Source organism: Staurois parvus, unplaced genomic scaffold (genome assembly GCF_062004578.1).
Source record: "Staurois parvus isolate SC_StPar_1 unplaced genomic scaffold, SC_StPar_1.0 ptg000602l, whole genome shotgun sequence".
NCBI classification, from domain to species: domain Eukaryota; kingdom Metazoa; phylum Chordata; class Amphibia; order Anura; family Ranidae; genus Staurois; species Staurois parvus.
This window is the reverse complement of record NW_028318398.1, coordinates 725,779-739,636: the sequence shown is the minus strand read 5'-3', so window position 1 is coordinate 739,636 and position 13,858 is coordinate 725,779. Positions and strand designations below refer to the sequence as shown.

The window sequence follows — 13,858 nt, the reverse complement described above, 5'->3', positions numbered from 1 at the left end:
TCTATGGAATAAGACCTGGGATGCCATTAAAAATCATGTGCGTGGAAAGGCAGGTGTCCCAATACTTTTGGCAATATATTGTGTATATATATATATATATATATATATATATATATACACACACAGTTGTGCTCAAAAGGTTGCATACCCTGGCATAAATTGTGAAATTTTGGCATTGATATTGAAAATATGACTGATCATGCCAAAAATGCTCTTTTATTGAAGGATGATGAGCATATGAAGCCATTATTATTAAATATTTGTTTGACACCTTTTTAAATCATAATGATAACCGAAATCACCCAAATGGCCTGGATCAGAAGTCTCCGCCCCCCAGATCAGAAGTCTCCACCCCCGGATCAAAAATTTCCCTCCCCTGGAATGTTAGGCCTTGGTACAGACACACAAGGTGACACACATGGGTTAAAATGCCAATTAGAGGTTAATGTCCCACATCTGTGGCTTTTTAAATTGCAATTATTGTCAGTGTAAATAGTCAATGAGTTTGTTAGCTTTTACATGGAAGCACTGACTAGGCTAGATACTGAGCCATGGGGATCAGAAAAGAACTGTCAAAAGTCATGCGTAACAAGGTAATGGAACTTTATAAAGATGAAAAAGAACATAAAAAGATGTCCAAAGCCTTGAATATGCCAACCAGTACTGTTAAATCACCTATTAAGAAGTGGAACGTCTGGGGATCTCTTGATACCAAGCCAAGGTCATCTCCAGAAGATGAAGCAAAATTACTGTCTCAATGGGGGTCTTATCATCAATAACATATGCAAACCCAGTCACTCTAAACCTCATAAATGATTCTCAAGAGATTGATCCCCTGTTGGATCCATGTGATGTGTTTCCTGCACTACACAATCCTAATGCCATTCATCCCTTCTTAAGTTTCTTAAGGTGCATCTTATAACCATGATCCCAATAAGCTGAGCTCTACTGAATTCCATATCCCCCACTTCTATGAGTTGCATAGTTCACATTATTCTTGCACTCTGCAATCTAAGATACCATTTAAAGTTTTTATTAGTGGATATTTCCTGCTGATTATTTTTCTTTTGTTTATCTACTTTTATGTTTCTTTTATGAAGACAGAGTACACTAGAACTGTTATTTACTGGTGTTCTACCGCTATGGTAGACATGCAGCAAATACATTTTGGCCTACATTTATGAAGAAATTAGATTGTTTTATTGGATATGTTTTATAAGTAGAAAATATATTTTTTTCTAAATTGTTTGTCTTTTTTAATACATATGATAAAAAAACCCCAGTGTTACTCAAATTCCACCAAAAGAAAGCTAAGTTTGTGTGAAAAAATGTATATACATTTAATTTGGGTACATTGTTCAGTGGTCTATTTTGTGATAGTGCTGCTCCAGGCAACAGAAAGATCGGATGCCCCCCCAAATAAAAAAAAAGGGAGAGAGAGCAAAAGCAGCTAGCCATCCCCAAAGCCACAGAGAGATGCGTTCTTCCAGCACTCACCTGCAACTCTCCAGATTGAAAGCACCAGCCATCCCCAGTGTCACCCTTAAGTGGGAACGAGAGTCACCCTTTACCTACACCCTCCAGAAGCCTGCAGCCTCTCTCAGATCCCATGGCAGAGCTCAGGCAGTGCCTCACCCGGTGCCCATCATCTGTCACCTGCCATGTTAGTCTCGTCTTCCAAGGAGCAAATGCCCTTTTTTTCTTAGCGGTAAATACACACCTGATAGTGTTGCATGACCGCACAATTACCAATAAAAGTAGCATAGTGCTGAATATCAAAAAATAGCCTGGTCATGAAGGGGGTAAAACCTTCCAAAGTTGAAGTAGATATAGAAAGTGATGCGTAATATTAATATGTTCATCCTGCATAATTATTTGAAGTCAGGGACCGTCTAGCCAATGAATAGAGGATCAATATCACAATGACAAAACTTCTGCCCTAAAGGAAATCTGTATTCCTCTGGACCAATACATCCTGAGACAAAAACAAGCCTTCAGATTAGGAAAGTCAGAATGCTGGAGCCTCATTTTGTCCCAGGTCTGTGATCAAGGAAGGACTGAACCTGAAGGATCAGCATGTTGGCCAAAGAACTAATATTTTTTTTAGGAAGGTCACCACATACAGTCTCATACACTTCAGTAACAAGTCATCAGATGAAACTCCTATATTTCTATCTTCACAGAATCCCTTTAATTTTTTAGCACTGGTTAGGGCAATTCCTGGACATTTCATCAACTGCATTCAAAAAAAAAAAAAAAGAGAACAATGTAAAACAATTCTGTAAAATGCTACTTACCCAATAGTAAAAAGTATTAGGGTATTGTTGTACACCTTTGGTGCAACATGTGCAGATATTGTTAACACTCCTCCAATAATAAGGTCACCATCTTGATAATATCCAGTCTCATCTTCCTCATACCACCCGAACTGGACTTTAAAGAATGGTGGTAAATTGTGAATCTTGGGTATAAATAATGTCATCCACAGGACAATCCAGAAAAGCAGACCTTTATAGAGATTACATGAAACTAAGATTCTGATCTTCATAGAACATAAAGCGATCTCTGGTATCAATATCATGGATATGGAGATGATACTGAACATTGATCAGTGACATGCCCTCAGTAAGTTACTGACAATGTCATTATCTCTCCTCTCTCCTCTCTCTTTATACATTTCAGTGTAATAGATTTCTCATTGTTCTGAATATGCTTTTTTTTCTGTATCTACTTTCAGTTGTTTTCTTTGACAAACATGAACAAGTTTTACTAAGAAACATTTTATGGAAAGCTCAGCAAAGATAAAAAATATATTACTTTTTTAACATTAGCACCAAAATATATTTTAAAATGTACAATTCTACTGTTTATGCCACAATTATACCACTTCAATTCTTCAGTCTCCAACAATGTGGTGTTTAAATGTTGGAATTATTAAGTGTTCTTGCATAGCAAGGAACACTTATTGTTATCTCACATATATATTCTTATTCTTATTCCGTTTCTTATTATAGCCATATTTGCCACGCTAACTCTTCCCACAGTTTTTACACTACAAATACAAGTAATATATCAAAACGTGCGGATTGTTCCCGATCGGATTGCTATTACTTTGTGGAACGTTTCGCCAAATCGTTCAAGAAATATCGCGGTTTTTGCGGCGAAATTTTCCCATAGGAATGCATTGAGCAGCAGAGCACAGCTAGAGTGTGCAAAGGAAAAATCAGAAAAATCAGAACATGATTTGTAAACTGCCATCACTCTGCCATTTTCAAGCCCACCTACACATATCTTATATCAAAACGTTCAGCTAACCCTGCTGTCACTAAAAACGTTCACGGCTAGGACATACTCCTGATAGTTTTCACAATATGACCATTTGTTTGGACCTCACCCCTCCCATTGACTTTCATTGAAACTCCACTTTAGACACAAGAAATTTTAAGGGACGTTTTTAAACTGCGACTGTGCCTTCATTTTTTATCTTTCAGAGACATACTATACATCAAAATTTAGGTCTGTTTCTTGTGATTGTCACAATATAAACCTTTTCACGGTAGCATTTATACTTTTAAAACTACAAGCGTTTGAAGATGGCAATCGCCAGTGAACTTGGCAAGTTTAAACAGCCTGTTTAGAGCAGAGCTTCTCACACACCTGTGACTGACTGAGGCAACAGGTGCACCAAAGGTCACTCAGGGGGCAGCTGAGTCAAATTAGAGTGAGAAAGCTACAGTGTGAAAGGAAAAATCAGAACATGATTTGTAAACTGCCATCACTCTGTCATTTTCAAGCCCACCTACACATATCTTATATCAAAACGTTCAGCTAACCCTGCTGTCACTAAAAATGTTCACGGCTAGGACATACTCCTGATAGTTTTCAGAATATGACCATGTGTTTGCAACTCACCCCTCCCATTGACTTTCATTGAAACTCCACTCTAGATACCTGACATTTTAAGGGACGTTTTTAAACTGCGACTGTGCCTTCATTTTTTATCTTTCAGAGACATACTATATATCAAAATTTAGGTCTGTTTCTTGTGATTGTCACAATATAAACCTTTTCACGGTAGCATTTATACTTTTAAAACTACAAGTGTTTGAAAATGGCAATCGCCAGTGAACTTGGCAAGTTTAAACAGCCTGTTTAGAGCAGAGCTTCTCACACACCTGTGACTGACTGAGGCAACAGGTGCAACCAAAGGTCACTCAGGGGGCAGCTGAGTCACATTAGAGTGAGAAAGCTGCAGTGTGAAAGGAAAAATCAGAACATGATTTGTAAACTGCCATCACTCTGTCATTTTCAAGCCCACCTACACATATCTTATATCAAAACGTTCAGCTAACCCTGCTGTCACTAAAAATGTTCACGAATGCCAGTAGTGTACCGCGCTCCAATATATTCTACCTTATGTGATATAATGAATTCATAAGTGTACCACCGATAATCAAATAATTACATCAATTAATTATACTTAAATATATGATTTGTGTAAATATATAAAATAAATTAATTTATCAATGTGAAAAAACAAAAACTATGAATGAAAAATATAAATAAAAAATAAAAAATATTTGCAGTGGGAATGACAGTTCCTTCTGTATAAATGAGATGGTGTTATTATTCAGTGTGGATAAAAATAAAAATAAAATAAAAATAAAAAAAAATGAAAATAAAAATAAAAATTAAAATAAAAATAAAAATAAAAAAAAATTAAAATGAAAATGAAAATAAAAAAGAAAAGAAAAATAAAATAAAAATTAAAATTAATAAAATAAAAATAAAAAAAAAATAAAAAAAATAAACATAAACATAAAATAAAATTAAAATAAAATTAAAATTAAATATAAACATAAAAATAAAATAAAACAAAAATTAAAATTAAAATAAAATTAAAATAAAATTAAAATGAAAAATAAAAATAAAATTAAAATTAAAAATAAATAATTGATATCCCGGATAAGACACTATGTTTATTTTCTTTAATATTTAATTAATACTAATTTTAGCATGCAATTAATTAATTAATTCGTAATTAATTTGTAATATTTTATTATTTATATATTTTTCACATATATTTTTTTATAATTTTTTATGTATGATATCAATTAACAATAGAGTTTATATATAGAAAGAAAACTCCCAGTGGCTCACAAGTAACTATCCAACTATTTATAAAAATATTCACGGCTAGGACATACTCCTGATAGTTTTCACAATATGACCATTTGTTTGCACCTCACCCCAAGCGTTTGAAGATGGCAATCGCCAGTGAACTTGGCAAGTTTAAAAAGCCTGTTTAGAACAGCCATGCTGACATTACTCTCAGAGTGAGTTGTCATAGCAACCCAGCTGTCTCAGCACAGTGAGCCTACTCCGCCCACTCCAGGTGCAACAACCAAAGGTCACTCAAGAGGCAGATGACTCACCAGGCTGGACTGTGAGCTTCAAAATACAAGCTGAAATGCATTTCTCACTATCAGGCTTGCAATGTGCCCTGCTTACATTTCATCAATCATTTGGTAAAGGTTGCGGCAAGAACACTTTACACAATTTCCCCAGAAATTGTAGATTGTCTAGTTAAGTGTTCTTGCATAGCAAGGAACACTTATTGTTATCTCACAAATATATTCTTATTAAGTGTTCTTGCATAGCAAGGAACACTTATTGTTATCTCACATATATATTCTTATTAAGTGTTCTTGCATAGCAAGGAACACTTATTGTTATCTCACATATACAGTCATGGCCGAAATTGTTGGCACCCTTGATATTTTTCCTGAAAATCAAGTATTTCACACAAAAAAGGTATTGCATTAACACATGTTTTGCTATACACATGTTTATTCCCTTTGTATGTATTGGAACAAATATAAAACAGAGGCAGAAAAGCAAATATGACATAATGTCACACAAAACCCCAAAAATGGGCTGGACAAAAGTATTGGCACCCTTAACTTAATATTTGGTTGCACACCCTTTGGAAAACATAACTGAAATCAGTCGCTTCCTATAACCATCAATAAGCTTCTGACACCTCTCACCCGGAATTTTGGACCACTCTTCCTTTGCAAACAGCTCCAGGTCTCTCTTATTGGAAGGACACCTTTTCCCAACAGCAATTTTAAGATCTCTCCACAGGTGTTCAATGGGATTTAGATCTGGGCTCATTGCTGGCCACTTCAGAACTCTCCAGCGCTTCTTTGCCATCCATTTCTGAGTGCTTTTTGACGTATGTTTGGGGTCATTGTCCTGCTGGAAGACCCAGGATCTTGGACGCAAACCCAGCTTTCTGACACTGGGCCCTACAGTGCGACCCAAAATCCTTTGGTAATCCTCAGATTTCATGATGCCTTGCACACAGTCAAGGCACCCAGTGCCAGAGGCAGCAAAACAACCCCAAAACATCATTGAACCTCCACCATATTTTACCGTAGGTACTGTGTTTTGTTCTTTGTAGGCCTCATTCCGTTTTCGGTAAACAGTAGAATGATGTGCTTTACCGAAAAGCTCTATCTTGGTCTCATCTGTCCACAAGACGTTTTCCCAGAAGGCTTTTGGCTTACTCAAGTACATTTTGGCAAACTGTAGTCTTGCTTTTTTATGTCTCTGTGTCAGCAGTGGGGTCCTCCTGGGTCTCCTGCCATAGCGTTTCATTTCATTTAAATGTCGACGGATAGTTCGCGCTGACACTGATGCTCCCTGAGCCTGCAGGACAGCTTGAATGTCTTTGGAACATGTTTGGGGCTGCTTATCCACCATCCGGACTATTCTGCGTTGCAATCTTTCATCAATTTTCCTCATCCGTCCACGACCAGGGAGATTAGCTACAGTGCCATGGGTTGCAAACTTCTTGATAATGTTGCGCACTGTGGACAAAGGCAAATCTAGTTCTCTGGAGATGGACTTGTAACCTTGAGATTGTTGATATTTTGCCACAATTTTGGTTCTCAGGTCCTCAGACAGTTCTCGTCTCCTCTTTCTGTTGTCCATGCTTAGTGTGGCACAGACAGACACACAATGCAAAGGTTAAGTGAACGTCTCTCCTTTTTATCTGCTTTCAGGTGTGATTTCTATATTGCCCACACCTGTTACTTGCCCCAGGTGAGTTTACAGGAGCATCACATGCTTGTAACATTCTTATTTATCCGCAGTTGTGAAAGGGTGCCAATACTTTTGTCCAGCCCATTTTTGGAGGTTTGTGTGACATTATGTCGAATTTGCTTTCTTTCCTCCCTTTTTTTGTTTTGTCCCAATACACACAAAGGGAATAAACATGTGTATAGCAAAACATGTGTTAATGCAATACGTTTCGTGAGAAATACATGATTTCCTGGAGAAATATCAAGGGTGCCAACAATTTCGGCCATGACTGTATATTCTTATTCTTATTAAGTGTTCTTGCATAGCAAGGAACACTTATTGTTATCTCACATATATATTTAAGTGTTCTTGCATAGCAAGGAACACTTATTGTTATCTCACATATATATTCTTATTCTTATTCCGTTTCTTATTATAGCCATATTTGCCACGCTAACTCCTCCCACAGTTTTTACACTACAAATACAAGTAATATATCAAAACGTGCGGATTGTTCCCGATCGGATTGCTATTACTTTGTGGAACGTTTCGCCGAATCGTTCAAGAAATATCGCGGTTTTTGCGGCAAAATTTTCCCATAGGAATGCATTGAGCAGCACAGCACAGCTAGAGTGTGCAAAGGAAAAATCAGAAAAATCAGAACATGATTTGTAAACTGCCATCACTCTTTCATTTTCAAGCCCACCTACACATATCTTATATCAAAACGTTCAGCTAACCCTGCTGTCACTAAACATGTTCACAGCTAAGCCATATTCCTGATAGTTTTCAGAATATGACCATTTGTTTGGACCTCATCCCTCCCATTGACTTTCATTGAAACTCCACTTTAGACACAAGACATTTTAAGGGACGTTTTAAACTGCGACTGTGCCTTCATTTTTTATCTTTCAGAGACATACTATACATCAAAATTTAGGTCTGTTTCTTGTGATTGTCACAATATAAACCTTTTCACGGTAGCATTTATACTTTTAAAACTACAAGCGTTTGAAAATGGCAATCGCCAGTGAACTTGGCAAGTTTAAATAGCCTGTTTAGAGCAGAGCTTGTCACACACCTGTGACTGACTGAGGTAACAGGTGCAAGCAAAGGTCACTCAGGGGGCAGCTGAGTCACATTAGAGTGAGAAAGCTGCAGTGTGAAAGGAAAAATCAGAACATGATTTGTAAACTGCCATAACTATGTCATTTTCAAGCCCACCTACACATATCGTATATCAAAACGTTCAGCTAACCCTGCAGTCACTAAAAATGTTCACGGCTAGGACATACTCCTGATAGTTTTCAGAATATGACCATTTGTTTGCAAATAACCCCTCCCATTGACTTTCATTGAAACTTCACTCACAGCCACCTGAAATGTTAAGGGACGTTTTTAAACTGCGACTGTGCCTTCATTTTTAATATTGCAGAGACATACTATACATCAAAATTTAGGTCTGTTTCTTGTGATTGTCACAGTATAAACCTTTTCACGGTAGCATTTATACTTTTAAAACTACAAGCGTTTGAAGATGGCAATCGCCAGTGAATTTGGCAAGTTTGAGCACTGTGTTTAGAGCAGAGCTTGTCACACACCTGTGACTGACTGAGGTAACAGGTGCACCAAAGGTCACTCAGGGGGCAGCTGAGTCACATTAGAGTGAGAAGTGAGAAAGCTGCAGTGTGGAAGGAAAAATCAGAACATGATTTGTAAACTGCCATCACTCTTTCATTTTCAAGCCCACCTACACATATCTTATATCAAAACGTTCAGCTAACCCTGCTGTCACTAAAAATGTTCACGAATGCCAGTAGTGTACCGCGCTCCAATATATTCTACCTTATGTGATATAATGAATTCATAAGTGTACCACCGATAATCAAATAATTACATCAATTAATTATACTTAAATATATGATTTGTGTAAATATATAAAATAAATTAATTTATCAATGTGAAAAAACAAAAACTATGAATGAAAAATATAAATAAAAAATAAAAAATATTTGCAGTGGGAATGACAGTTATCTTATATCAAAACGTTCAGCTAACCCTGCTGTCACTAAAAATGTTCACAGCTAAGCCATATTCCTGATAGTTTTCAGAATATGACCATTTGTTTGGACCTCATCCCTCCCATTGACTTTCATTGAAACTCCACTCTAGACACCAGACATTTTAAGGGACGTTTTTAAACTGCGACTGTGCCTTCATTTGTTATCTTTCAGAGACATACTATACATCAAACTGTAGGTCTTTTTCTTGTGATTGTCAAAATATAAACCTTTTCACGGTAGCATTTATACTTTTAAAACTACAAGCGTTTGAAGATGGCAATCGCCAGTGAATTTGGCAAGTTTAAACAGCCTGTTTAGAGCAGAGCTCCTCACACACCTGTGACTGACTGAGGTAACAGGTGCAAGCAAAGGTCACTCAGGGGGCAGCTGAGTCACATTAGAGTGAGAAAGCTGCAGTGTGAAAGAAAAAATCAGAACATGATTTGTAAACTGCCATAACTATGTCATTTTCAAGCCCACCTACACATATCTTATATCAAAACGTTCAGCTAACCCTGCTGTCACTAAAAATGTTCACGGCTAGGACATACTCCTGATAGTTTTCAGAATATGACCATTTGTTTGCACCTCACTCCTCCCATTGACTTTCATTGAAACTCCACTTTAGACACAAGAAATTTTAAGGGACGTTTTTAAACTGCGACTGTGCCTTCATTTTTAATATTGCAGAGACATACTATATATCAAAATTTAGGTCTGTTTCTTGTGATTGTCACAATATAAGCCTTTTCACGGTAGCATTTATACTTTTAAATCTACAAGCGTTTGAAGATGGCAATCGCCAGTGATGTCAGCAACTTGGAGCAGTTTGTTTATAACCATGACTCTGCCCTTGGTGTGGAGGGAGTTGCCATAGGAACCCAGCTGTGTGAGCAGGAAGCAGAGAGACAAAAGCTAACCTGCCCACTCCAGTTGTGTGGAGGCCAGAACACCACACAATTTCCACAGAAATTGTGAAGACGCCAGTGAAGTAAGCAATTTGAAGCAGTTTGTTTTTAACCGCTCTTCTCTGCCATATTTGAAATCTAATTCTTATTCTTATTATAGCCATATTTGCCACGCTAACTCCTCCCACAGTTTTTACACTACAAAGACAAGTAATATATCAAAACGTGCGGATTGTTCCCGATCGGATTGCTATTACTTTGTGGAACGTTTCGCCAAATCGTTCAAGAAATATCGCGGTTTTTGCGGCGAAATTTTCCCATAGGAACGCATTGAGCAGCACAGCACAGCTAGAGTGTGCAAAGGAAAAATCAGAAAAATCAGAACATGATTTGTAAACTGCCATCACTCTGCCATTTTCAAGCCCACCTACACATATCTTATATCAAAACGTTCAGCTAACCCTGCTGTCACTAAAAATGTTCACGAATACCAGTAGTGTACCTTGCTCCAATATATTCTACCTTATGTGATATAATGAATTCATAAGTGTACCACCGATAATCAAATAATTACATCAATTAATTATACTTAAATATATGATTTGTGTAAATATATAAAATAAATTAATTTATCAATGTGAAAAAACAAAAACTATGAATGAAAAATATAAATAAAAAATAAAAAATATTTGCAGTGGGAATGACAGTTCCTTCTGTATAAATGAGATGGTGTTATTATTCAGTCTGGATAAAAATAAAATAAAATTAAAATTAAAAAAATAAAAAAAAATAAAATTAAAATAAAAATAAAAATAAAATTAAAATTAAAATTAAAATAAATAAAAAATATTTGCAGTGGGAATGACAGTTCCTTCTGTATAAATGAGATGGTATTATTATTCAGTCTGGATAAAAATAAAAATTAAATTAAAATTAAATTAAAATTAAATTAAAATTAAAATAAAATTAAAAATAAAATAAAAATTAAAATTAAAATAAAATTAACATAAAATTAAAATAAAAATAAAATTAAATTTAAAAAAAAAATTAAAATAAAAATAAAATTAAATTTTAAAAAAAAATTAAAATAAAAATAAAATTAACATAAAATTAAAATAAAAATAAAATTAAAAATAAAATTAAATTAAAATTAAAATAAAAATAAAATTAAAATAAAATAAAAATAAAATTAAAATTAACATAAAATTAAAATAAAAATAAAATTAAAAATAAAATAAAATAAAATAAAAATTAAAATTAAAATTAAAATAAAAAAAAAATTAAAATAAAAATAAAAATAAATAATTGATATCCCGGATAAGACACTATGTTTCTTTTCTTTAATATTTAATTAATACTAATTTTAGCACGCAATTGAACTTGGCAAGTTTAAAAAGCCTGTTTAGAACAGGCATGCTGACATTCCTCTCAGAGTGAGTTGTCATAGCAACCCAGCTGTCTCAGCACAGTTAGCCTACTCCGCCCTCTCCAGGTGCAGCAACCAAAGGTCACTCAAGAGGCAGATGACTCACGAGGCTGGACTGTGAGCTTCAAAATACAAGCTGAAATGCATTTCTCACTATAAGGCTTGCAATGTGCACTGCTTACATTTCATCAATCATTTGGTAAAGGTTGCGGCAAGAACACTTTACACAATTTCCCCAGAAATTGTAGATTGTCTAGTTAAGTGTTCTTGCATAGCAAGGAACACTTATTGTTATCTCACAAATATATTCTTATTCTTATTCTTATTTTTATTCTTATTATTATAGCCAAATTTGCCACGCTAACTCCTCCCACAGTTTTTACACTACAAAGACAAGTAATATATCAAAACGTGCGGATTGTTCCCGATCGGATTGCTATTACTTTGTGGAACGTTTCACCGAATCGTTCAAGAAATATCGCGGTTTTTGCGGCGAAATTTTCCCATAGGAATGAATGGTGCATCTAGAGTGGCAGCAGAGCACAGCTAGAGTGTGCAAAGGAAAAATCAGAACATGATTTGTAAACTGCCATCACTCTGCCATTTTCAAGCCCACCTACACATATCTTATATCAAAACGTTCAGCTAACCCTGCTGTCACTAAAAATGTTCACGGCTAGGACATACTCCTGATAGTTTTCAGAATATGACCATTTGTTTGCACATCACCCCTCCCATTGACTTTCATTGAAACTCCACTCTAGACACCAGACATTTTAAGGGACGTTTTTAAACTGCGACTGTGCCTTCATTTGTTATCTTTCAGAGACATACTATACATCAAACTGTAGGTCTTTTTCTTGTGATTGTCACAATATAAACCTTTTCACGGTAGCATTTATACTTTTAAAACTACAAGCGTTTGAAGATGGCAATCGCCAGTGAATTTGGCAAGTTTAAATAGCCTGTTTAGAGCACAGCTCCTCACACACCTGTGACTGACTGAGATAACAGGTGCAAGCAAAGGTCACTCAGGGGGCAGCTGAGTCACATTAGAGTGAGAAAGCTGCAATGTGGAAGGAAAAATCAGAACATGATTTGTAAACTGCCATAACTATGTCATTATCAAGCCCACCTACACATATCTTATATCAAAACGTTCAGCTAACCCTGCTGTCACTAAAAATGTTCACGGCTAGGACATACTCCTGATAGTTTTCAGAATATGACCATTTGTTTGCACCTCACTCCTCCCATTGACTTTCATTGAAACTCCACTTTAGACACAAGAAATTTTAAGGGACGTTTTTAAACTGCGACTGTGCCTTCATTTTTAATATTGCAGAGACATACTATATATCAAAATTTAGGTCTGTTTCTTGTGATTGTCACAATATAAGCCTTTTCACGGTAGCATTTATACTTTTAAAACTACAACCGTTTGAAGATGGCAATCGCCAGTGATGTCAGCAACTTGGAGCAGTTTGTTTATAACCATGACTCTGCCCTTGCTGTGGAGGGAGTTGCCATAGGAACCCAGCTGTGTGAGCAGGAAGCAGAGAGACAAAAGCTAACCTGCCCACTCCAGTTGTGTGGAGGCCAGAACACCACACAATTTCCACAGAAATTGTGAAGACGCCAGTGAAGTAAGCAATTTGAAGCAGTTTGTTTTTAACCGCTCTTCTCTGCCATATTTGAAATCTAATTCTTATTCTTATTATAGCCATATTTGCCACGCTAACTCCTCCCACAGTTTTTACACTACAAAGACAAGTAATATATCAAAACGTGCGCATTGATCCCGATCGGATTGCTATTACTTTGTAGAACGTTTCGCCAAATCGTTCAAGAAATATCGCGGTTTTTGCGGCAAAATTTTCCCATAGGAACGCATTGAGCAGCACAGCACAGCTAGAGTGTGCAAAGGAAAAATCAGAAAAATCAGAACATGATTTGTAAACTGCCATCACTCTTTCATTTTCAAGCCCACCTACACATATCTTATATCAAAACGTTCAGCTAACCCTGCTGTCACTAAAAATGTTCACGAATACCAGTAGTGTACCGCGCTCCAATATATTCTACCTTAAGTGATATAATGAATTCATAAGTGTACCACCGATAATCAAATAATTACATCAATTAATTATACTTAAATATATGATTTGTGTAAATATATAAAATAAATTAATTTATCAATGTGAAAAAACAAAAACTATGAATGAAAAATATAAATAAAAAATAAAAAATATTTGCAGTGGGAATGACAGTTCCTTCTGTATAAATGAGATGGTGTTATTATTCAGTCTGGATAAAAAAAAAAAATAAAATAAAAATTTAATTAAAATAAAAAAAAAATAAAATTAAAATTA

The 13,858-nt window shown here is 35.5% G+C and overlaps 1 protein-coding gene across 1 annotated transcript in view; it reads right to left on the bottom strand.

The window, feature by feature from the left end:
* LOC149449823 (vomeronasal type-2 receptor 26-like) overlaps window positions 1-1,529 on the bottom strand; it is a 51,018-nt gene extending 49,489 nt beyond the window's left edge. Inside the window, exon 1 of the mRNA XM_089692717.1 lies at window positions 1,498-1,529. Within this exon, the coding sequence (XP_089548843.1) occupies window positions 1,498-1,529 (32 nt within the window). The remainder of the gene's footprint in view (window positions 1-1,497) is intronic.
* Between the last annotated feature and the right edge of the window lie 12,329 nt (window positions 1,530-13,858).